Source organism: Corapipo altera, unplaced genomic scaffold (genome assembly GCF_003945725.1).
Source record: "Corapipo altera isolate COAL_440 unplaced genomic scaffold, ASM394572v1 249, whole genome shotgun sequence".
Lineage (NCBI taxonomy): Eukaryota > Metazoa > Chordata > Aves > Passeriformes > Pipridae > Corapipo > Corapipo altera.
The window spans coordinates 489468-515759 of record NW_020884982.1 but is presented as its reverse complement, the minus strand read 5'-3'; the positions used below and the strand labels follow the sequence as shown (position 1 = coordinate 515759).

Sequence of the window (26292 nt, the reverse complement as noted above, 5' to 3'; positions counted from 1 at the left end):
ATATGTTTTAGGAGCATGTTTCCCTCCTAAGCATACCATGTCCCCAATAACCAAGATCTTGGTTCTTTTCCCTCTGAACCCTATTAGGGCTTTCTGCCATCTGCTAGTCTGTGACAGATGCTTGTATAACTGACAGATCAAGCTAAATATAAGATATCAACACCCCCGTATGCTCTAAACATTCCAAGTTTAGTATTCCTATTGTACGTGAGGCCTAAATATAGCAAGATAAAACAAAAACATCTTTTATGTTGAAGTATTCTTAAGATTGATGACACCTCAGCATAAGGCCTCCAAAGCCCAGCAGGGAAGGGTGGGGACAACATCTCCTGAGGGTGTTACTGGGAGATGGAAAGCCTAATTTCCAATGCTGTAGCAAACACTTCCCCCAAATGAGAATACTCTGTCCTGACCAGCAGCATGGTTGAACTTAGCTATGTTTACCACCATGGCTACAAAGCCAGTGTGCCATGGAAGCTCCATGTTGGAGAACAGCACTGCAGACAAGACCAGCTCAGCCTGGGAGGGGACTGTCATATTTTCTAGGCCTGTAGGCCAGAAGCAGGTGTTCCTCCTCTTGCTCAGCAGAGCAAAGCTGGCCTCTTTTCCAGGGCTCCAGGGACCCACATGGGTAGAAAAACTATCCTGTTGTCCTCCTCCAAAGCCACAAGGCTCCTGTGTCCTCAGGGACAGTGAAATCAAAGAACAGAGACCCTCTGCAGGCTGAAGAACACCCAGCAGACACAGAAACTACCGTCTCTGCAGAGCTTTTCACCTTGAAGTAACTCACAGTGCTTCATGTACTGCAAGTAGCTGCCATTTCACCCGCTCCAGAAACCCAGGGACCCCTCGGGTAAGCTGACAGCTGCTTAGGTAAGCTAGCAGGGGAAAAAGTACTTTAAATATGGAAGTGGAATATACCACTGAAAAAATGGTATCAGGGAAGAGGGAGGGGCACATTTAAATAAGGGGGTATAGATGCCCACAGTGGACTTAGACAGCTACTCTGACTTGAAGGCTTTGGCTTCTTGTGATTAGCAGTCCTCTTTTATTTTGACCCAAAACTACATTGATGACACAAATCTTACACTGTTTTCTGGTACCACTGCAATGCACAGATGCAGTCACAGTGCATCTGATGAACCAGAGCCAGAAATACCGTGACCTCTTCCTTCCAAGTCTTCCTCAGGAGTCTCCTGCTCAGGCACCGTTTATGTAACAATATGAATTGTTTTGTGAATTGAAGTGCAACCCAAGCTTCTCACACTGTTTGGGCAGTCCTACTTACTGCAAACAAAACCAAATTGCCTCTTCTGACTGTGCATTTCAGTTCCACTGAAGACAATGACTAAGATTTGGGTGACTTCAGCGAGCTTTAGAGTACAGCCCAAAGGACTGAACAGCCATCTCCAACCACAGAGAACTGGCTAAAAAGTAGGATGCTATGCACCATTAACCAGAAAATCCTCCCTTGCCTACCAGCTTCTTAAACATAAAGTACAATCACATTGAATGAAGCAATGAGGACACTGTGCCTCTGAACTAAAGAGTTACATCTCATTTTATTACAGGTCTCCCCTTCTGCATCTTGATAGAAGTTAACAAGCATGAAAATATCCACATGAAAATACCCCATTTCTCTGAGCACTCCTGTGCTTAAAACAGACAAAGCTACCTACAGCATACATTAAAATTCTACTCAGGAGAGCCAGTCAGTAAACCAGGACAGCAGAAGACAAGCCTAGGTACAAGCATACCTTCAACACAAGTCAGACTGAGCCTAAGTGCCCCCTGCTAGAGATTCAGGTGAGCTGTCAGTGCATATCTGGTGTGTTGTGGAAGCCTCAAGTAATCAGATTAATTAAGTCCTACTAGTGCCCTCAGGATTATGACACCAAGCACAGGAGGCAGCAACAAATTGTAAACAAAGACACAGAAAGTGGGTAGGTAAAATTCCTGCACCATGTTCAACACATCAAAACATTCCGAGGGCTGACAGACAAAGAATGCAAAGCCTTAGGCTGAAGTAGTTTGTACAACCCAAGCCTCTCTGCACCAGAAGAACATGATGTACAGCACTGAAGCCCTCAGTGTTCACCTGCCCCTCCAACCCTGACAGATCCCCACAGTGTAATCTTTCCCCTGCAAATCATCTGCAGAGCTTGCTTTGTTCCTGGCATGCAGAGGATTTCTGAGCTGCAAGACGCAGCTCCACGCCTCAGAAGAACTTGCAATGTCTTGCTCTCTCCCATGCCTTTTCACTCATGTAGCACCTATTCCCAACACAAAAAACGTTACCTGGAACTGAGTGAGATTTGGCTGGGTTGATTATCTTCACAGTAGCTGCTATGGTGCTATGTTTTGAATTTGTGCTGGGAACAGAATTGATGACACAGGGAGGTTTTAGTTCTTGCTGAGCAGGCCTTGCACAGAGCCAAGGCCTCTTCTGACTCCCACCCATCCCACCAGTGAGGGGCTGGCAGTGCACAGGGAGCTGGGAGGGGACACAGCTGGGACAGATGACCCCAGCTGATCACACTGGGGTGATCTCCTACCATATCACACTGGCTGTCCTGTGCAGGGCCAGGAGTCAAACTTTGATGATCCCGGTGGATCCCTTCCAACTCAGGATATTCTATGATTCCATGATTCTGTGATCTCACCGTGCTCAGCAATAAAAGCCTGGAGGAGGAGGAGGAAGTGGGGATGTTTGGAGTGAATATGTTTGTTTTCCAAGTCACTGTAATGCCTGACGGAGCCGTGCTCTCCCGGAGGTGGCTGAACACTTGCCTGCCCATGGGAAGCAGTGAATGAATCCCTTGCTTTGCTTGCAGCCCACGAGTTTTCTCACTTTTACCCTCCAATTCTCTCCCCCACCCACTGTGGGGGACTGAGTGGCCCTGTGGCTACTGAGGCTAAACCATGACAAGAGGTCATCTAGACCAACCTTCTGCTTAGAGGAACTTCATTATCAACGCTAGATCAGGTACCTGCAGCTTCTTCTAGCCTAATCTTGGGAATTTCAAAGGCTAGAATTTCCAATACCTCTCCAGATGACTCATTCCAGTGCTAGACTACCCACACAGTGACTTTTTTTTTTTTTTCCCTGATGTCCAACCTGAACCTCCGTAATCTCACTGGGGATTTTTCTTCATATCAATATTATTTCTCTTTCAGGCAGCTCCCATCCTTATCCATCAAACTCCCACACCAACACACACCACCTTGCCCTTACATTTTCAAAGGTTTATATGGGACATACAGCTGGAAAGCTCCTGTTAAATATGACCTAATTTGATTCCAAGTTTAGCACTACCAAGACATTTTCAGGGATGGAATTTCACGGATTTGTGACTGTGCAGCCGTGTGATTTTATGAAATAGCATCCAAGTGCAGCATTTTCAGCGAGGCACTGCAGAACAGGATGTTTACAGGAGATGACTATTTTCCAGAGTTTCCAGGGTCCCCAAATCTATCAAGGACCATTTGGCTGCCTCACACCAACACAAATTTGTGATTCTATTTCAGGCCTGCCTGCATCACAGAAGGCCCATGGAGCTGTCAGACACCTACAGCATTATTCTGAATGCACAGAGAGACTGTGCAAAAAGGTTAGGAGATCTGAGCATCAAGTGCAATACCAGCTCTTTCAAATATGAAAGAAGCAAGCTGGGCAAGTCCTGCCTCTACGTTCTCAATGGAAGACAACAATCAAAGGAAACCTGCAAAGTATGAGGATACAACTGCCCTTGGTCACACTGTGCAGCTCCCTTTGAACCCAGAAGGACCACAAGAGAATCTACCTCTGAGATAATGCAGTGGTACTTATAGCACTGTTTTACTTCAGAGGAAAAAAAGCCCCAAACCTCAAAATCCATGTTAGAAAGATTTGATTATACATTCTGACATGAAGAACAAAATGAATGGGCATAAGGAGGCAGGAGACGCAGTGTAGGCGATTCTCAGCAAAGCACTTAACAGAAGCAAAAAATTAGGCTTGAAATATAATTTGGACATAATAAGTGGATTGAAATCCAAACATAATTGCAAAAATGAACAGTAGCAATGGGCCACATGGCATCAGAGAGCACTAACACCACCTTGGAGGTGATAAGAGCTTCTTAATTCCATCAGTATAAATACCTGGATTTCAAAGGATTCTTCACTGAGTACATCAAGGCTAAAGGAGACCCACGGATTTCAAAACAATTTGGCATATTTAGGCAATGAAAAACTGGGTAAATTCTGTTGCCTGATATGGCCAAGCTGCCTGTATCCTTTGCAGGGTTTGTCTACACAGGGAAACGTGAGTCGGCAGAGAGATTCACTTAACCAGTGAGCTATGAAAGTAGTTTTACAGCCACATCAGAAATGAAGTGCCCAGAAGTCAATGAACTAATTTAAGACACAGCTTCTCTGCAGACATAAGTCCATGTCTACATAGTGCCTTAAATAGCACACAGTATGGATTCTCCAGCTGGGGCTATGTAGACATGCTGCACAGATACCTCAAATTATTGCATTGATTTCTGGGATCATCTCCACTGAAAGCAGAGAAGGAACCTGGAACAATTCCATTCAAGTGTGACAAAAAGACCTCAAGGGTTCTATTTATGAAGAAGTTATTTCTGCCCTAATTTTACTCCCCCTTTTGCTTTCAGAGATCTGCCCAGTCTCTCTCATACAAAATGTTACATCAAGTCCTGGTAAAAAAGCTGAGGGAAGTGACAGACATCTGCCATGCACCTTGAAGAACCAAAGAGCAGAGTGGGGAATTAACTGTCACTACAGGGAAAAGTCACAGTAAAAAGACACTGGGGAAAACGCAGGATGCCACACTTTCCAATGATTAAACACTTTCTGAAGATGTTTGAATGGCAAGAGAGATTGCTGGGGATTTTTGCATCTCATATAAAACCAGGACTACTGGGAACTGCAAGGTTCCATGCTCAAAGGACTGGATATGTATCTTTTAGATGTATTAATCAAGAGTTACTTTTAAATGAATGGGCAAATGGGAGTTCATGGAGCGCTGAATTTCTTTAGGTCTAATCACTAAGCTGATGGGATTTCCATTACAAGAAACTTATGGCTTCAAGCCACGTAAACCCTGAAAAAGATCAAAATATTAATCATTTAGTCTGACCAAAAATTATCCATCAAAGTGTTTTTCAGCCAAAAGATGGAACAGAAGTTGAGTTAGCTTGTCCATAAAATGCTGATGTTCAGAGAGTCTCTAAAGCCTTTGGGATTTCTGACCCTCCAGTAAGTTCTATTCTCTCTACATTACAAGATCTGCTCCCTCCCCCATAGCAAGCAGAGCAAGATGTAGCTGAACTGGAACTGTGGGAGGTGGTACCCTCTGGAGAAGCTGTGCCTGTGTTTCAGCAGATCTACCCTATCCCCTTCATAATGACTTCAATAAATCAGGGAGCTCACTATAATGAAGCCTGCTAAATGTGTGAACATTTTTTTCAGCTCCCTTTCACCCTCAAGAAAAAAAAAATGTATTTTTGACTAGAAGTCAAAATAGTTTTTTGTTTGGGGATTTCTTTTTTCTTTTTGGGCAGCCAAAGGTTTTCTTCTGCCAAGAAGAGAACTCTTGGGTATGTTGCTGAAAATTTCTGGAGAAAAGAGAAAGCCTCTACTGCAAATCATGTTTTTGCTTGTTTCAAAAGATCTTTCCAGCTAGTTTTCTCTAGCTGAGATTTTTATATTGTTGAAAGTAAGTAAACCGAGGAAAGTGAAAGCTCCTCACTCTTCTACTTCAGCGGCTGGTTTGTGAAAACATCCATATTTCCAGAGTATTGATGGAATATCCTTTAGGTCAAAGTTTCATATCTCTTCTGTCTGATAAGCAGGGAAGTTCTGTGACACACCTGCTTTATGTGACTCCTGACCCCTTCTCTTACTCCTACATTCACACCAAAACTTCTGCACCTGGACAAAAACACACACCCCTCCTTCTGGTCCTCTGGAAATTAGATTTCAGGTCAAAAAATTCCCTAAACCAAAACAATCTAAGCATCCTTTTTTGGTCCTGATTCTGCAGACACTGCTGGTCCCAGATGAGGATGAAACTCCCAGCCTATAATTTTGTCCATATTCTCTTTCATAGACAGTGATTGATGAAAATGAAGATATGAGTGATTTATGCCTGGATTTTAATGGTGGCAGCATCTGTTTCACACTGCCATCAACTCACAGTGATGTTTCCACTATCTCCTCAGGCTATGATGAATATAATTTTCCAGTGTTTGCCTGAATCCCACACAGCAGTAATCAGCAATTATCAAAAGCAGCAAACACAAATAATTAAGATATTTCCATGACATCCAAGCACAGTCTCCTCTGGGATGTGTGCCTCACACTGCAGTGGGTAGAAATGTTGTCTGTACCACCCATGAAGGAAAGAGCACCTTTATCTCCATGTCCGGAACTCAACTCAAGTAACTTGGACAAAACAGTGTGGGTGAGGCGTCCAAGTGATTTTACATTTTCAGAAGAAACCAGGGGCTTAAAAGCGACAACCTCTGTTCCATAATCAGCCTTGTAAACATGGAGCAGCACAGCCAGTGAATGCAACATTATCAATAACCTTTAGAACCTCATGTCATGGGCATTTACTTTAGTACTTGACACAATTACATATACTGTGGCAGATCAGCTGATTAGTCAGTGTCCTTCATCCCCTCACTATCAATTTCTCCCAAATACAGTCCAATACCAAGAGATTTCAGTCTTCATTGTACTGGCATGTTGTTTATTAGTCACATGCTCCTGTTGTCTGCTCCAGTTTGGGCTCCTGGTCATTCCTTTAATGCACTGCAGCCAGGACTTCCTATAAAACTTTGACACAGAGGATTTATTTTTGTTAATGTGTAATATTTCCCACTGCTACAATTAGAAGGATACTAAATAAGCATGCTTATATATTTGAGTGTACTTATCTCAAACTTTAATGAATAATCAGTGTATACTGAATGGGTGGGAATGCTTACTGACAAACCTACACACCCATCACCTCCTCTCTTCTCTCTCCAGCTTATTTTTGCTGCTGGAATCACCAGACCAATTTGCACCTGTTGTAAACTGGCATAGCTTAGTGTAAGTACAGGAGTTCCCATTACCCAAGACCTTTTACTTTCTCTATAAATCTAGCAGGTTTGATTTGACCACTGGTCTACCAGAAGTCCATTCCTGAGAACCTCTCTTCCCAGAATTTGCATCTTTGTTCTTCTCTTATCAACATCTCTGCTTTAATCTTTATGTGTGTAAATCTGCACAGAATCAACTCAGTTCAAGGGAATTGAATCAGCATCAGATCAAACAGGTCTTGCCATGTTAATAATTCCTTAAGGGATTAGAAACACAAAAAATTTTGCCTCCAGATTTTGCATTTGTTTCTTGCCTTGACCAAGGCCTTGATCCTATATCAAAAGAAAGATATAAAAAAAATGTGTGTATGTTTATATATATATATATGTTTTTATGTTTATGTTTATGTATATCTATATATCAAGGATATTTCTCATAGCTATAATTACCTGTTTAACTTTTGAAAGAGACACTGAACCTCACCTTTTAGGTTTTAAAGCAATCTCTATGTACCAGAAGTCAGGATGAGACTGCATGTGGGAATATATATAAGGTGACTTAGATGGCCCTACATGTATATTCTCTGGGCTTCTTGTGCACTGAGGACAGACACCTGGACTCGCAGTCATACCAGCCTGGGACTGATCCCATGCTCCTAATCTGCATAGATGTGCTGAGATGGGCTTCCAAAAATGCCTCTGCCTGAATTCCCAGTTACTTGTGATCACACTGCCCCACTTGTGATCACACATCCCACAGAGATGATCAAAGGACTAGGAGCATCTGTCATATGCTCCAGGAGAGGCTGAGAGAGCTGGGACTGTTCAGCCTGGTGAGGGAAAGACTCAGGAGGACCTTACCAAGGTGTATAAAACCCCAATGGGGGAGGATGTAAAGAAGACAGTCAGACACTTCTCAATGTTACCCAGTGACAGGACAAGAGACAAGGAACACAAACTGAACCACAAGAAATTCCACCTGAACAAAAGCAAAACACTGTTTTTTAGTGTGGAGGTGATGGATCTGAGGAACACATTTCTCAGAAAGGTTGCGAAGTCTCCATCTTCGGAGGTATCCAAAACACAACTGGACACAGTCCTTTGCAACTGGCTCTAGGAGCCCCTGCTAGTAGCATGGAGGTTGGACTAGATGATCACCAGAGATTTCTTCCAAACTCAGCATTTCTGTGGTTCTGTACTACTGCTGAGCAAAAAATAATGGCTTTCAATGTCTGACCCAACACACATGAAAACAACACTATTCCTCATCCCTGAGAACTACACTTGCTTGTTGTTGAAGAGTGGAAAATATCCCTTTGCAAGTCAGTATATTAATTCTCCCTCTATCCTAAGACTTCAAATACAGATGACCATGTCCTTGGATAGCCAAAGTGAGGAAGCAGAAACAAGTAAACCAGCTTTGTCTTCCCTACATTAAACTTCCCTTCCCTGCTTCCTGCCATGCTACTGAGCTGCACCACTCCAGAGCAATGATCCCTCTCCTCTAACTTAGACATGGCCATGACCCAAACCAGCTGCAAGTCACTTAAATCACAGAGGACGTATGTGAACGGGATCAGCTTGCAGCTGGAAAAAGCGTATTTTGCCCTCTGAGAAAGGGTAACTACCACAGGCTATGGAAATATTTGTAGAAAACATCAATTCTGAAACTGGAGACACAAAGAATGAGGAGGGAAACAGTGAGGAGGCAACAGGAAGGGAGGGCAAGGACTAAGATGTCCTACACAATTGCTCTTCATAGTGTAGCATTTCTTCACCTTCCTGAGAGGACAAAACTGTTGACCCCATGAGCCACACAGCAAAATATCCACATGGCCCAGAGCTGTAAGACAAGGACCTTAGTCCTAGGAGAACTGCAAAGAAGGAGAGTGCTAAGAGTAGTTTCCATCCACCTCTCCTCTCCACTACAGAATGAGGATGGGGCACAGCATTCAGTTTTCCTGGCTCACTTGTTTTGCCATGGGAAGGAGACACAGATTCCACAGCCCTGCTGCCTGCCATGTGATGCAGTCCCATGACAAGATGCAGGCCCACACTCCCTGTCAGCTGCATGTGATTAAAGGGCCAACCAGTGGCCAAACTCTGCCTCAGCGGTGAGGGCAGCCTGATCACTTACCCCTCGTTGTGATTCTGCTCCATGGGCTGAAGTTCAGGCGACCACACGGACGACAAGAAAACTCCCATGTCCCCTACAGACCAACACATCAGGAATTTTCTGTATCTCTATGGGCAAGGACTCTGAAGAGTCAGGTCATAAATTGTGAGTACCCAAGTTTTCTCAGAGCAAATTGTCATGTGTGTTGTACAGTGTATTTACAGACACAGCTTTTTTATGTAGCTATTCATGCTACAGACTGAGAAGGCTTGAACAATTACTTGGTAGGCTGTAACTTGGTCACATTATCAATAGATTAAAGTGTCTCTGCACAATATTTATGAATAGAGAGACATTTACCAAATCCATCTCCTAGCAGACCCATAAAACAACTAGACTCTTACTGCTTCTACTGAGCTTTACTTCCTGTTACTCTACAGAAACACTGAAAGAAAGAGTGTAGCAAAGAATAAACCACTCTTCTATTCACCCAATAAAAAGTATTACCTGGAAAAGTTCAAATAAATGAGAAATAGCCTGACCTTTTTTATCTCAGTTTCCCCATCAGTCACAATCTCAGCTCCCACAGAGATGCTGCTTACACAGGTTGTAAATCAAATGAGTCAGAGAGCTTTTCTCCCATTTATCCATAAAACACCTGCCTCACTCCAGATGTTACTGAATAGTAATAATCAGAGAGGGCTTTATTTGAAACACTAATCACCAAGATTATATTAAAAAACCAAAAATCCTTGTTTTAACCCATGTTTTTAGTGTAGTCACACTCTGGGATCCAGGGCTCCATTTTACCTGGTGCTTCACACCAACAGTTCCTGTCTAAAACGGGTAGCAAAGCACACAAATTTCATCTGGACTAACTACAAAACACCACTCAAACAAGAACATCCACTGCTTTTCTGCATGTCATTGTTAATGTAATTCCTGCCCAGTAACATATTAAGAGGTGCTGAACTCAACAGGAATTTAGGGCACTTGGAAAGATCAGCTTGGAAAGGCACAGGCATTCACAGACAAATGCCCTCAGTTGCTCCCTGCTGCCATAAGCTGCTTTGTACTATGATTTCATGGCTGATTCGTGCTCATTCACTTCAAACTGGTAATCACACAGGGCCACTGGTTTCCCTGGAACTCAACCCATTTAAACCACTTGAGCATCTAAGTGGTTCTTAGCCTGCCTCCCTGCTACAGAGCTGGTGGCTTCATTCCCTTCCTTGACACCTCCTATAAGGGCCTGAAGTGTCAGAACAAGGGATAATGGCTTCAAGCCGACAGAGAGCAGGTTTAGGTTGTTTCTTAGGAAAAAATTCTTCCCTGTGTGGATGGTGAGGCCCTGGTACAGGTTGCCCAGAGAAGCTGTGGCTGCCCCATCCCTGGAAGTGTTCCAGGCCAGGTTGGATGGGGCTCTGAGCAACCTGGGATAGTGGAAGGCATCCCTGCCCATGGCAGGGGATTGGAATGAGATGATCTTTGAAAGTGGCCTTCAAACGCAGGCCATTCTATGATTCTATGGTTCTGTGATCCTCCCCCACACTGAAACAAATCAAAAAAAATTCCTTGAGATGTATCTAAGAACTTTCTGCAAGATGTAGAGGAATCAAGTCACACCCTACCAGCCATGACGCTGTGAAAAGATACAGCTGGTTTAATTCCTTTATCATCATCACTGCTCAGCAGTGTTTCACCATGGACTGTAAAAAGTCCTGAAGCTGGGTGTAAATTTTAGTACAATCTAGACTGCATTTGAGAAGATTCATCTCCAAAGTGCATGCAGGTTATGTTTGTAGAAAAAAAATGCTGGTATACGTTTTTAACAATGTCCTGCGCAAAGTAAGATACACAAGCAGATTTAAAGTATCACAGTAGACATCTGCTGTGAGAGAAACAGTTACTTTCTTCTATTACACTTCCAGATAATATTAATCTATAGGATGTTTTAGGTTCTCTTGTAAAAGCAAATAAGGCCTGGAGCACATTGACTTCCACTACAGTAAATCATATTTTTTGATACTGCTACACTAGCTTTATCAGGGGAGTGTTAAAAAATTCTGGAGAAGAGTAGGAATTAACAAGTTATCTTTCTCTGTAGCTGTCCTCATGAAAGCTGACATTTTCTATGTGTCTTAGATAATATCAAATTAATTCTCCAGCTATCACTCATGTTTTTCATAAACTGTTCCAAGTTAAATTCAAATCTATGCAGAGTGAAAGAGAAGAATTTAAGTCGTCACTAAAACAGCACCATGATTTTGAGACCTATGGGCAAAATAAAGGATGTTCATGTATATATTTCATTGCCTTCAATTTTTAATTCTATTATCTTAAGCATACATTCTCTGTGATCACAGAACACTGTCCAGAGTCACAAAACACCAATAGAGAAAAATACATTTGGTGTTACTTTAACACACTTCTCCTTTAAAAGAAGGGGACTTTTTCTCTACTTATTGTATTACAGTGGAACTTGATGGGCAGGATTCTTCCCTATTGGCCAAATAAAACCCCTTATTTATGTAAAACTTTGCCAGATGTGAATAGGAAAGAAAGACCCTCAGCTAGTTATTCAGAAGAAATGAGTTATGTTGCCTTGCACCAGGGCATTTTTCACTTTATACAGGAGCAATGAGCTCCATAAGATGCTGGGAGTGAGGTCTCAATTCCCATGTTCTTCACATTCCTTTCAGAACCCAAGTCATAGGAGTAAGAACTTGATGAGCATTTCCAAAGAGAAACACAGAAATCAAAAGACCAATACTCCTCCACTCTGCTACCTGTCTCCCCATCACTAATATTCCAGCCAAGATGTGGGATTGTGTGGACATATTAATCTGTTCTGAAGCAGGACTGAGTTGCTCTCCGTGTTGGTGGATTTTAGCAGCCTTTTTAAAGTGTCATAAATGGATGAGATCACACACATTTGAAGACCAGGAAAAGTAAATCACAGTCCTGTCAGGCAGAATGCATGCTTTGAATATGCATTAGCAATAGTGGCTCCACACTATGCAGTGATACCCAGCTTCCATTTGCTACCTTTAATTAATAATTAAAGGTATTGACTACCATAGTTTCCAGCTGCTGTTTAGCATCCTCTGATACGTAGATTGATACCCTATATTAACACAGCACATCCTGAACAGTCCCCAAACCCTTTACTTATTTAAGGAACTGACACACAAAGCTCCCTTCCCATTTTTGAGAGGCAGCTACTCCCGAGACAAAACACGCTGCTCTTCAACAGTGCGCTGGAATGCTACCAAAGGATGAGAACAGCACATGCAATATTCAAAGGGCAAACAGACACAGAGCCAAAGCAGACCAGAGCAGAACTCCAGTTCTGCCCAGACACCAGGAAGCCCTCATAGTTTATAATGACACCAAGATCTTTCTGCATTCCTTATCCCAAGTATTGACAAGATGCCCCTTACTGCCATGCTGGAGAGCAATTCAGCAGTATCCCAGGAGGACTGAATCAGTGGCTTCACAGTCTCCACACCAAACACAGAGACTTGCTGGAGCATTCAGCAAAAAATTTCACACAACAGTGTTTCTGACAGAGTAGCCACAACACATAAAACATGGCAGTGCTCTGGTTCATGACACTTCTTTGTCTCAAACACAGGAGGATACACAAAAGCATAAAGGAAAAAGGTGCCATACGTTAAAGAGCCCAAAGGCCAGAAGCCAGTGTGGTCAGAATTCCATGGGAAGAGGCTAGTCCATCATGGTTTATTGCACAAATTTGTTCAGGACAAACAAGTGTATATCAGATCAGTGTTTTCCTCATAGGCATAAAGATTTCTCATTTGCTATTTGGAGCCTTAAAGTTAATCCATTCTTTTGTTGAGCCGTTCCTCACTGAAGCAATGACCCAGGGTGGCTTTGAGGTCTCATCTCCATGGGCAACACTCAGTTCCAGCTGCATCCCTACACTCCAATGACCACTCGTGGCTATTCCTGCAGAACTGCAGAGTCACCACGCTGCAGAGACACTGCCCTTTAACACCACGTGGTCACTGTTCACACCCAGCAGCAGCTCCTGCAATACTCATGTCTCACTCTCCTCAGGGTTTAAATATTAAGTATCACAAAAGTTTACTTTAAAGCCCCATTAGCAGTGAATGCTCTTCCCCTGGAACGCCAGCCATTTTTATCATCTAAATAATCATAACAAAGGTATGTATCCCAAGTAACAGAGATCTTTTTTAATGGTGGGGTTTTTTTTTAATCTTTCCCAAATAATTAATGCCAAGATACCTCAATTTAGGAAAAAAAAAAAAAAAATTCCCTCTCTTTGGGAGGAAACCACCCAAAGTACATTTTTGGAAACATTCATTTACGCTTTTATCTTTTCTGATTCCTACAGAAAAAGTTTGCAACTAAAAAAAAAACAAACTTAGTGACACTAATTGAAGCTGTCTGTATCAGGCTTGAGGGAAATAAGTGTATCCATGAGTATTTCAGGAACATTTGCAAGTGATTTATTTGCATCAAAAGCCATGGCAACAGTCAAAGTTCAGCAATCCAAGCTCATCACAATGTTCAGATAGCTAGAAAAGGAACCAAAGGAAAGGTACCTCCCCTGTAAATTGAGATTGGCTTTTTTTTTTTCAGCTGAAGAGGAATAGTGCACACTGAAAAAAGAATGGAAGGCCCAAAGAAGAAAGGAAAACACATCTAAACACCTACCATGAGTGAGTGATTCCGCTTGAAGGCAGGACCCTGTTGGTAGTGTCAGTTCTCACCATCAATGCAAAATGTGTAAAGAACAAAATGCCATAAGAATCTAGAAGATCCTTCATTCAGAATTTAGTGCAGAACTTTGCATGTAGATATGTGTTCAGAATGGCTAGGCAGCAATGAGCTAAACATTCAATAAATTAAAAGCTTTTTTTTCCCCAACCCGAAAAAATATTTCAAATCTATATTGTGTTCTCAGTATTCATGGAAAAGTACTTGGACAATCTTTCCATGGTTTGTCTGGAAAGCTAGGGTTTGGGATGGCTGTTTTTTTCTTTTTCTTTCTTGCTCATCACTGAATTATTCATAACAAAGTTCAGCCTTATATTGAGCTATGGGCTTGATGTATTCCTTGCCAAACAGAAACAGCTTTACTGTAAAAGTAGGATGTGACTCCATGGATGTGGATGTGTGCACCACCCTGGAGTGTAACTGTGGGCTCAGCCACTTCTTTCCCCGTTGAACGTGACTGTACCTACCAAGATGAGAAACATGAGATATTTCTTGCATTAGGGACTGAAGTGCCAAAGGAAACTCCCCACAGATGCAAGTACCTTGGAATTGTCAAGCCCTCTTATCATTTGTACACACCAAAGATGTTTAAATCTTCTGCAGTGACTGTGGGCTGTATGGATGGGGGACTGTGGGACTCTAAAGCCACTTCCCACTGCACCTGGATATCCCACAGCAGGGAAACTAACCACGGGTGAGCCTGCAGCATGGGAATGGTGACCCATAAAACACGTTTGTCCTTGATCTGTCCTCCTTCTAAGGATCAACCAGCCTTTTTTATGCAGCTCTCTCTCTCACAGTCAGTGCTCCCATGCTCAAAAGCCAGATGTGCTACTGTTCCTACCTAGCAAGAGGAGGTCACCAAATATACCATCTACAATTACATTTTCATCTTCTAGCTGTAAAAGGTTTCTATTCAAGAGTCATAATTGTCTTCTCGTTGGAATAAAATGTGAGGTATTTTAGGAAGCTCTTAGAGAAGCCGAGTGGATTGAAGTATTGTTGTGCTAATTAAAGCTTCTTTGATTTTCCAACTCTGAATCTCAACACTCTGGAAGTGAGCATTTTTTATAGCAAGACCAACCATGGGATACAGTGTAACTCTAAAAGTACCTGTTAGAAGCCTCAAGTAGAGAATGTTTCTCTTCTCCTTTTCTTAGCAGACTGAAAAGGAGCATGAAATCATGGTCTCTCTACAACCTTCTGAAGGGAAAAGATACAATCCTATTCACTTCTGTGGGCTCTGGCTTACTCCAGGAGCACATATTGGCAGAGTTTGGCTGTGGCAGTTCATAGCAGCTGCTCTTGGGGACAGCACTGAATCAGATGGTCTGATTTTCTTTGGCAGTCAGACCATCTCACTTAAACTGTGAGCCCTGAAGGCACCTGCTCCAGATGCTTTAGAGGATGGATAAAATTTTAACAGTGGCTAAGAGTGTACCTTTGCAAAAGTTTATTTTTACTAGCAGAGGTTAAGATTCATTTTGTGCTTTGGAGTATCAGGATTCTCATTCATTGAGGTAGAAATACCCTGTTTCTGCATGGCAAGGGAGTACATATTCACACCTGAGATTCCTAGGTTTCCATAAAGCAGTTATTTCATATCCATTAATCAAACAGTACATGCAAGCTGAGTGACCTCCAAGACTAACTTTTAGGTAAATCAAATTTATTTTGAAATCATCTATAATCTATCAAGAAGGTAACATATAAAAACAGCACCTTGTTACTGACTGGACTGTATCTCTCTGTGTTGACAGTCTGCTGAATTACTGCTCCCCTTATAACCCAAGTGTCAGTGCAGTTGAAGAAGAAAGAGGAGCCTTTTCCAAGGATCATCATGTCTGTTATCTAAGCTATACCTGCAGAGCCACAATTTTTGCCTCAGTGTAGGATGCTTCAGGGAAAACCTACAAGATAAGGAGGTGGCCTGGTGTAACCAAAGGAAGGACTCAATATGCAACATTTTTGTAATTGATGAAATATAAAAGACAGCATGGGAGGATTTGCATTTTGGGGGGAAAAACCCACACATTTGCTTCTGAGATTAAGTAAGGAATAACTCAGAGACTCAACTAACCCAATACACAATGCTGATTTATTTTTTTTTAACGGAATCATTTTAGAGGGCAAACCCCATGTCCTGGAACCTGGGCCTGAATGCACAAAGTTTTGCCTGAAAACCTCCACTTAACAAAACTGACCACATCCCAGAAAGTGATGACTGCACAGACTGTGGCAAAGATGAGGAGTGACACAGGATGAGATACCATCTTGGCAGCATCATGGCCAAAAGAACCTAGTGGGAGCACTTTCCACACTGAGGAGGCAGTACAGATAAAAACAGGCAAGGTCTTTCTTCCAAAAAACCTGATTGTGATACAAGAATTTTATTTCCAGTCCTAAGGAAAAGGAGCTTTTAATCTAAATCCATGTATGGTGAGACAGACCATGCAGGAACCCAGCAGTGAAGGCTCTGGGGTCAGTATTTCACAAGATGAAGTGTGGCCACAGTGGGAAAAAAATAGTAGAGAGATACAGGAATAGGTTATACAGCAAGTGAATTGGAGGCTCGGGGAAACAGGTTATGCAGCAACATTACAATCTGATCTAAACAATACAGCAGGAGCTTGAACAAATGGGAGAAGATTCCTACATAGAGATGATTAACCAGCTTTTCTTCTACACAAGAAAGAGAAAAGGATGAAGCAATGAGACTTTAGACACACCTAGAGCCAACCAAACTCAATGACAGTGATCACACCCTTGAAGTGAGGCATGGACACGAGTACCTCATTGAATTAAGATCACCACCACAGAGCAGCTAACAGACAAATGTCTTGGACTAGACCCATTTAAAACTGACAACTACAAATCCGCACTGACAGCTCAACAAAACAATTTTTGACAATCTGTAAGTGCTATTCAATCAGACCAACTAAATGCTTTGGCAGAAAATAATTAGCATTCATCTCATTGCCCTCTTTGCACATGACACAACACTGAGACACGGCACACGAGGCTGTATCAGACCAGTTTGCACAAAGCACACCTTGAAAAAACAACTTTCAAAAGAAAACAAGACAAAGTCCATTTGACTTGCTGACATTCAACCCAACCCAAACCAAACCAAACCCCACGATCAGTCTCACAGTTGTCTGAAACCTGATTTCATCTGCACTTAGATGATAATGCTACAGGCAGTGATTGATACCCACAAGCCTTTGAAGAATGCAGCATTCACACAGTCAGGAGGTTTAATCTTATTTCTATTTTTTTTGGTGGAACTGAGTGATGTCTCAGCAGTGAAGGCAGTACAGTTTGGCCCCAGAACATTACTCGCTCAAGGCTAGATCCAAAGCCTATGGAAGCCAAACCTTTGGATTAATTGCACTGTAAAGCTTGAGTTCACATTTACAAGACTCTCAAAGCCCACAGCCCCATTTCCCACTCACTACATTGCCACTTCTTATACCATTCAATAAGAAAACCATTAATAAACCAACCATTCATTTCAGATGGAACTGGCCAATAGTGACAGCAGAGAAACCAGACTCCAGAAAATAACCAGACAGAATAAACCTGGGTAAGATCCTTAAAAATTATCTTTAATTGATGCCAAGTATGAACAGATGAACGAGTACAGAAGCAGGTAAAACTGCATAGATGAAAACTATGCATTTCAAATAGTTCAAGAACTCATAACATCAGATGTTCTAAAAATGGTAAGTCAAACAATTTCACTACTGGAAGTAAAATGAGCTGTAATGTGACAATGAAGTACATACTTGACCAAAGTATAAGCAATTTGTAAATGGTGGAAATAAGTACAGCTGTGTCAGCTTAAATGGTTTGTTGCCCTGATGGTGCACTTTCATATGGAGACTATTCAGTTTATATATATCACATCGGCAATATTTGATCTTTAAAGTCAGAGGTATGTCTGAGAGGCCATTTACAGTTCTATTGACAGCTGTTATTTATTCATTTCAAACCGACATACTGCAAAAACAATGTTTTTACATGTAAAGGAAAGGAAAAAAAAAAAAAGATTTCATCTTAGCAGGTTATAGGTAAGGGTTTGCTGAATTTAGTCATAAAAATATCATTTTTACTTTTGTACAAAAGTAAAATATACATTTGATCCCAATTACATTTATAGAAATGTCACTGAAACAATAACATGGATCAAAGACTGATGCACCTAAAGGAACTGAATGCAGCGTCTTCATTTTATTATAGAAACTAGAAATGGAAAATGATTTTTTTTTTTTGTAACTTATAGTGACATTTGCTAGAGCCTGTGAACAGGTGAAATATACAGAATTATACAAATATTAACAGAAACTTTGAGACAAATTTCAGTTAAGACCTCAGTTTCATTTTATTTCCTTTGAAAATATCAAAGCATGCTATGCCTTGACAGCATAAATTGTTGACCTCACCGGTGGCAAGTTCACCTGTACTGAGTGAAACAGTAGAACACCCTGAAGTTTCATTTTTTGCAGATACAAATACTGACACCTTTAAGAATATTTGATAAGCATTTCAGGAAAAATAAATTCCCTACACCTGATTAAGTAAAACCAGAACAACGGAAAACAGGAAAAAAAAAAAAAAAAGAAAGCCTGAAATAAGTCCAATAAAAATTGAAGTGCAGGTCCCTGGTCAAAGCATCTCAGGAAAGGAGCCTGTTTCAGACTTGCGATGGGCAAGTCTGGAACAAACTTGCCATGTTGTGCAATTGCAAGCACAGCTTTCCAGTTCTGTCCAGCTCTGTGGCCACAGAGGGTAAATCACACCTTGGAGCTGGTTCCACATCCATGTGGGTCTGAAATTACTGTGAATATCATTGGCATCAGGCTGCTGGAAGCCTACAGGATCAGACCATTCCTGGAAAAGATGTAGTACCTCCCTCTTCTTCATGTTAGGGGAAAAGATTAATCCAGAATGGCACCCCTCCAGTAAGAGTTATCCAGCTAATATTTGGGAAGGAATAAATTCTCTCCATAGATTGCACATGTATGCAGAAGGTTTTGTTCTAAAATACAATTTTCCACCTTTTTCTAATTAATTTCAGATGTTCTTGTCCTACTGTTCATTGTGTTTTGTTTAATATTTGAGCATATAAGAAACTGCACTGTTCCAGTGTGAACTATGGAAAAGTAAAACACCCTCAGTTCCTCATGCTTAGAAATAAAGAGGTTACTCTTGGGCTTCAGCTCTCTCCTAACAGAAACTAACTTTCTGTACTTCTGCCTATTTAAAACAATTGTCCTTTAATTAAAAAAAAAAACCCAAACCAAAACCTGTCAATAAAAGTTGCCACCGCTCAATCAATTGTTGATTTGGACCAATGCAGCCTCTAATGAGTGATTTGCTAAGAAGGGCAAAAATCACTGCTGCAAACAAGAGGACATTTGCTGAATTTTGCCCTGTCTCTAGTGCTTCACACTGTCCTTCTAGTGCTTGTCCACATGATCAACAGTAAATCAGGTTTAGCACGAGTGCAGTGAAGAGATTTTGTAAGTGGAAATTAATTTCCTTGGGCCACAATCATTGTCAGCATTGACCCTCCTCACGCCTACAAATGAGTAAACCAGGAACAAAGGAAGGAAACCAGAACCCTTGCCAGGATCAACATGTTATCCCCTCAGTAAGCCAGAATGTGAATTTCCAGCACTGATGTACTAAAGAGTTTTGTTGCACGTGGGCACACTCTGCCCAGCCACCCCCTGCCAAGCAGGGTCAATTCCAGTACATCTAATGATTACTAAAGGCTTATCTGTCTGAATGAACTTGTGAGGCAGATGAGGTAAACTGCATTAAGCCCCATTGTGTTCGGAATTAAAGCAGCCTTAATTCAATTCAGGTTACTTTCCTTCAAAAAGAATGACTCCAAATCAGATTAAGGTTGCTTTAATACTGCAACAGAATGTCCATGCTGGGCTTTAAAGCGGTTTAACAAATCTACTTTGAATGCACACCTTTCATTGATTCGGATTAGCTTTCCTGAAGTCCCCAGTGGAGATAAGGCTTAGAAGACTCCATGCAGGGAATCTGCATGGTTTTGCTGGGATGCTGGGAACTCACACCCTGGCTTACTGCACGCTAACTTCCTCATAAGGGCAAATAAATCCAGTTCATTGTCTGTGCTGGAGCTGCCACACAGAGGGTTTGAGCTCTTGGCAGTCTGGCAGCAACCCCTCGGTTCTGTGAAGGAACGGGGTACAGAGTCTTTCATTTTCACTCTCCTCTGCCTGTTCCTTAGTGCTCTGGAGCTAAGTACAGTAGGACCAGATGGGGAATTCTGGTAGTGATTCCAGCCTACTGGATTCCTGCCTCTGCACTGCAGTGCACTGAAGCCTTGCTCCTGCCAGGTAAGTTCCCTCATCCCCTTCACCAAGTGGATGAAGGAAAAGCTCTCTGGAGGCAGCAAAGAAGCACAGAGAGGCAAGGAGCAGTGGCTGGGGAAGGAGGCTTTTGTAGTGATTCCTTATGATGGAATAGCTGCTTTCCCTCACCAAACTACAGCCCAGTTGAGACTGCCATATATACTGGTTTCTCTGTCCAGCTTAACATGGGCATTGCTTCTGGGAGGTCCTCACCAAAAGAATTCTCCCTACCAAGTGAATTCTCTTGACTCTTTCAGAGAAGCACTAATAAACTGGCCCTCAGCTCATTTCCAGTCCTCTTCCAACTGCATAAACAATCCCATAGACTGTATGCGTGGCAAAAAAGAAATATAAGGGCCAAAAGAGGAAGAAAAAAAGAGAGGAAAAAGGGAAAAGAAAGAAAGAAAGAAAGAAAGAAAAAGATGCTTAGTGGTAAGAACAGGCAGTTTTTTAAGTGCACCTTCAGGCCCACAAAGACATTTCAGCACTCCTGTGTATAGGGAGCAAGAGCCTTTTTGTTGGTGGTGGTATTTTTTTTGTGTCAAACTTGTTGAAAATGCATGCCTATGCTACATGAGGTTAATTCCTGTACTCCATATGTATTGAGATCCTTTGCAGTGAGCTATAAATGGACAAAGCAACATTTGGGCTCCCCAAACCACCCTGGGCCCTGAAGACCCGTCCTGGTCGCCTGACAAAGAAGAATTGCTGCATGCAGCACTTTTCTCTGCACATATGCAGAATGATTATCACTCTGCACATTAAACTAAGGTGTGCAATACCCAGCTGGGGTTAGAAGTTACCAAAGTGAGGCCTCATGTCCCAAATGCATCTTTCTGATCGTCGGTCCCGTAGCACTGAAATGATTATTGCTGTTTAGTTTAGTTGGTGGTTTTATAAGCTGAGTGCAGCATTCAAGTCCATTTTGACATCAGAAGTCATACCCTAGAATTCAAGAGTTTGGGAAGATCAGGACCACTAAAATTTAATGGGGAGAGAGGTGTACAATGGGCAGGGGTGTGAGCGGGGGACAGGAAAGAAGCTTTACAACATCTGCCTAGAGGATGTAATGCCCTGTTGTATCTGATGCTCTGCACTTCTTGCAGGAGTTAGAGCTCCCTCAGTTCTTAATTGCTTTCTCATCTCTAAGATTGACAGAAGTCACACAGTGAGAAATAAAGCCAAGTCTTTCTGGAAACCTGGCAGGTCAAGCTTGTGCGTAACTGCAGAGTTAGGGTTGTTTTATAACTCTAAGTGCCTTGATTTTATATATACATGTGTCTGCATATGTATGTGACACACACAGGAGCAGACATACATATATATATATTTATACACATATGTACATATATCAGAAAGACAGGGGAAGAAAGGATCTGTACAATGTGGAAGGAGAAGTGTTCAACAGCAGTTGGCCACATGCTAAGTGCAGAACGAAGATCCTCAACTTTGTCCAATTAAAAAATAAAGATTAGTGCCTACATTAGTTCAGATCAAAGGTTATTATCTTCCAGGGCCTAGCAGTCAAGGCTGGCATATTGCAGAAGATACCTTCTCCTAGCATTGCTTCCTTCACCAGATGATGGTGGGAGTAAGAATAGGGACCAGAAAGAAGAATAAGGCTCAAATGATCGGTGATGGGATTTAAGATCTGACAGTCTGTCAAAAGGGGATGGAAGAGGAGAGGAGACAGGGATGGGAGGGCACTGGAAAGCCTTTCCTACCCACCCACCTGGGAAATGTATGGGAAAGAAAAGCACAGTCCTCCAGTCTGGTTGCCTGACTGGGTGATGCCGTAGCTCATGCTGGTCCCTAATTCCTCCTGCGTCCTGCCATGAAGGGACAGGCTGCCAAAAAGCCATCTCAGGGAAAGGAAGGGCAGATACAATGATAGCTATAAACAACCAAGGGAAACCTGAAGCCTTGCACAAACACAACTATGAGTTACTTGGCAAAAGCAGATGCTGAGCCCTGCAGCATGAGATTGGCTGGGGAAGGAAGGTATCCCACGGGCACTGGTGGTCTCTGCCCGCCTCTTCTGCGTCCCTCTCACTCACACTTGGTCCTTCTCTCTCTACCCCCTCCTGTGCTGTGCCAGGGGACAGTACAGAACACCTCTGACAGTGTGCCTACACCTTGCCCTTTCCTTCAACATCTCTGATCAGCTCAGTTCCTGGAGGCACTTTCAGCAATTTAGGGGATGTAAGATAAAGGCACTGCGCAACTATCTAAATCAATCTGTTGAGTCTCTTCAGCGAGTTTTAGGGGAATACAAAAAAGTCTCAACTGATGACTGCAAAAGAAACCAGCTGCTGCAATTTGGATGCATATAATAGATAAGTTTCATTTACATTCTGAGAATGCACCAAAAAGCATGCATCTGCACCTTTCAGCTATAAAGGATACTAGGTTTTAGGTGTTGCTATATATAATTGGACTTCTTAATTTTCCATATAGCTTTCCCTTTAAGGGATGGGATATGTTCCTTTCTGACAACGCCTGGACAAAAGCCAACACATTTCCCTGAGCAATGCAGGAAAACAATCAGGCTTCTCTAATCAGTTCATTCAGGCCCTCAGTCTATCAAGCACATTTTTTTTTATTTTTATTCTTATCATTATTGTTGTTATTATTATTATTATCATTATCATTGAATTCATGCATTAATTAGTTCAAGTTACATTTTAATCAAATAGGCCATAATGCTGAATATTCAAACATGCTTTGATCTCCAAAAGTTATTGTTCCCATTTGACTAACATACGCACTTAAATACAGTACTTTAAATTACTAGTCAACGATTTAATAAATTAAGGAGTGCACTTCTGGTGAATGCAAATCAAAAAGAAAAAAGAAGAAAAAGAAAAGAAAAAAGAGAGATAAAGGACCTATTTTTAGAAGATTCAGTTCAAACGAAAGCTTATCCGCTATTGTCTGAGGTAACGTTTCAAGCATGCGATTATAAAATAAATAGTATCAAATTCAAACATGCTTATATTAAACTCCATTGTGCTATCTTGCAACAGAGGGGCTTGAAGTTTTGTATCCAGTTCCAAACAGGGTGGGGGGGGAAGAAAAGTGTGTTTTTACCATCTGCATGTAAGAGAACTTAGCAGCATTGCAGATGTTTTGTCTTCAGTTTCGCTTGTTATTTTCCTTTTAGAATAGTTCTCCTACGGACAGCAAAAGAGACCAAGCTAAAGTACGTTTTTAATAAGGTGCTGTGTGGATCTGAAGGTTGGAAGTGTGGAATCCTTCACAGAGGGGGTGGAAGGAAAAATTTGCGCTCCTTCATAAAAGCCACGGCAAATGTTTGCCAAGGGTTTTGGCTAATCTTTTTTTACTATTATTATCTGATGCACTTTCTTGCGACTGTGCAGTGTTTTGCAGAATATTTTTACTGGAATCCATGCATATGCTGTATAGCTCTGAAAACTGTCTTGCTTAGTTTTAAGTTAACTTTATCCAAAAAAAAAAAAAAAGGGCGATGGGAGAGGAAAAGTTTAGGTCTAACGTCATACGGCTTAAAACTAAACTAGTTCAAATGGTTATCAATAGCCAGGTGGAAAATGCTTTTTTGAAAATAAACAAAAATTTTATCTTTCATGGATCCTGGAAGTTTCTTTATCGCAGAGCAAAAATTCGCAATGCAACAATGCATTTACGAGGTAAATAAAGCATTCAAAGACTATCAGTAAAGCATCTACAAACTGTGACTGTGTCACTAAAGTCTTCAAGCTGTGAGTGGGGATTTTGGTTTTTGGTGGGTTTTTTTTGTTTACACATCAGTCAGCAGCTTGCTTTTATTAACGCAGTTTTGGTTGGCTACAGTGCAGTTGCCAGTTCTGAGATTAGCCTCTCTAAAATTGTCTATGCTATTATTCATATCCTCTTCGATTTCCATGTACTCAGATTTGCTGATTGTGGAGGAGCTGCGGCGACTGAGATCACTGTCAGATGCTAAATTAGGGGAGCTAACGTGAAGTAACTGAGCCTGTTCTTCCCCTTCTGTTTCTCGGTGGTAGAAGTAGTTGAAGTTGGACACGATGACAGGTACAGGCAGGGCAATTGTCAGCACACCAGCGATGGCACACAAGGAGCCTACGATTTTGCCTCCAATTGTCACAGGGTACATGTCACCATAGCCCACAGTGGTCATGGATACCACCGCCCACCAGAAAGCATCAGGGATACTTGTGAAATGAGACTCAGGTTCTTCAGCCTCAGCAAAATACACAGCACTAGAGAACAAAATCACCCCAATGAAGAGGAAGAAGATTAGTAAACCTAGCTCTCTCATACTTGCTTTGAGGGTCTGTCCCAAAATCTGGAGGCCCTTAGAGTGCCGGGAGAGTTTGAAGATTCGAAAGACTCTTACCAGTCTGATGACTCTCAGGATGGCCAAGGAGGTGGCCTGCTCTCCTTTCTGAGTCCCCTCCCGCTCGGCCATCTCGGTGCCCAGGGTGATGAAGTAAGGGATGATGGCCACAATGTCAATGAAGTTCATAATGTTCTTGAAGAAATCAGTCTTGCTGGGGCAAGCAAAGAAGCGCACCACCAGCTCAAAGGAGAACCAGATGATGCACAGGGTCTCCACAACAAAGAAGGGATCTGTGAAGATGTTGGATTTGTAGACCTGGGTGGTGTTGTCAGTGCGATGCACTGTGTACTCCTTGTCCTCCTTAAGCTCAGGTAATGTCTCTAGGCAGAAGATCACGATGGAGATGAGGATCACCATGACAGAGACTATTGCAATAACCCTTGCCGGCCCAGAGCTCTCTGGGTACTCAAAGAGGAGCCACACTTGGCGCTGGTACTCCCCCTCCGGCAAGGGTCTCTCCTCATCTTTGATGAACCCTTCGTCCTCCCGGAACTTCTCCATGGCCTCCTCACCCAGCTCATAGAATTTGATCTCCTCAGAGAACATGTCCAGGGGGACATTGACCGGCCGGCGCAGCCGCCCCCCGGACTGGTAGTAGTAGAGGATGGCGTCAAAGCTGGGCCGGTTGCGGTCGAAGAAGTACTCGTTGCGCAAGGGGTCAAAGTACCGCATGCGCTTCTTGGGGTTGCCCAGCAGCGTGTTGGGGAACTGGGCTAAAGTCTTGAGCTGCGTCTCAAAGCGCAGTCCAGCAATGTTTATCACCACGCGCTCACAGCACTCGTGGTCGTCGTGGGCAGCGGGCTGGTAGCTATCCTGGGGGTGGCCAGGGAGCGCCGAAGTCTCGTCCATGTTTTCTCCAGCCATCACGGTCATGGTGGCACACAGGGACGGGGGCCACGGGGCAGGGGAGGAGTGAGGGAAAGGGAGGAGGAGGAGGATGGAGAAGAGCAGAGAGACCCAGGGCAGTTCAGGGATGAGGGGGCTCGGAGACTGCAGGGAGGGATGATGAGGTGGGATGGGGTACTTGAGGAAGGGATGGGTGAGGAGCCTAAAGCATGGAAATACCCAAAAGGGGACAGGAGGGGCGGGATGAAGGGAGGGGCATTAGGGATGATGGGAGGGTGAAGAAAGAGGGAAGAAGTACCTTTGGAGGGGAAGAGGGCAGGTAAGGTGAGGGATCCTGTCCCGTCCCCCAGGCCGGGAGGCTGAAGGTCTATGGAGCGCACCCCAGGCCGGGGTCCCCTCCCCAGCCGTCTCCTTTAGCCTTTAACTCGCTCCGTCCACTTTTCTCGCCGGCTCGACCATCACCGCAGCTGCTGTCACGAAGCTGCCGCACACACACACACTACACACACACACACACACATACATACACATAAAATAAATAAATATATAAATAAATAAAGATATAAATAAATAAATAAATCATGGGCCGGCTGGGAGGCAAGTCCTTGCAATGCCAACTCAGCAAATTTCCATCACCTGCCCCCTCCCCCCTTCCTTTCTCCTCCCCCCTCCACTGCCCTGGTCCTCTCC

General features: G+C 42.7%; 2 protein-coding genes and 2 long non-coding RNA genes across 5 annotated transcripts in view; 1 reads left to right on the top strand and 3 right to left on the bottom strand.

The window, feature by feature from the left end:
• The window catches only part of LOC113957985 (elongation of very long chain fatty acids protein 4-like), a 69894-nt gene extending 67269 nt beyond the window's left edge, over positions 1-2625 (bottom strand). Inside the window, exons 1-2 of one of the 2 annotated variants that reach the window (XM_027665937.1) lie at positions 2556-2625; positions 2299-2372 (exon numbers count right to left, since the gene is read on the bottom strand). The gene's annotated coding sequence lies outside the window, so the exon portion shown is untranslated. The remainder of the gene's footprint in view (positions 1-2298; positions 2373-2555) is intronic. The other variant, XM_027665939.1, reaches the window with a different exon arrangement.
• A 51-nt stretch (positions 2626-2676) lies between these two features.
• On the top strand, positions 2677-5453 carry LOC113957986. The gene is made up of 3 exons (XR_003531364.1): positions 2677-2986; positions 3529-3611; positions 4662-5453. It is a non-coding gene; the product is annotated as an uncharacterized LOC113957986 (long non-coding RNA).
• Positions 5454-6748: 1295 nt separating this feature from the next.
• LOC113957972 lies at positions 6749-12090 on the bottom strand. Its single transcript, XR_003531348.1, has 3 exons — positions 12003-12090; positions 9235-9307; positions 6749-6849 (listed from the first exon to the last, which is right to left on the bottom strand). It is a non-coding gene; the product is annotated as an uncharacterized LOC113957972 (long non-coding RNA).
• Positions 12091-17567: 5477 nt separating this feature from the next.
• KCNA1 (potassium voltage-gated channel subfamily A member 1) lies at positions 17568-25850 on the bottom strand. Its single transcript, XM_027665953.1, has one exon. It carries the CDS (start codon positions 25627-25629, stop codon positions 24154-24156), a length of 1476 nt encoding a protein of 491 aa, XP_027521754.1. The 5' UTR covers positions 25630-25850; the 3' UTR covers positions 17568-24153.
• Between the last annotated feature and the right edge of the window lie 442 nt (positions 25851-26292).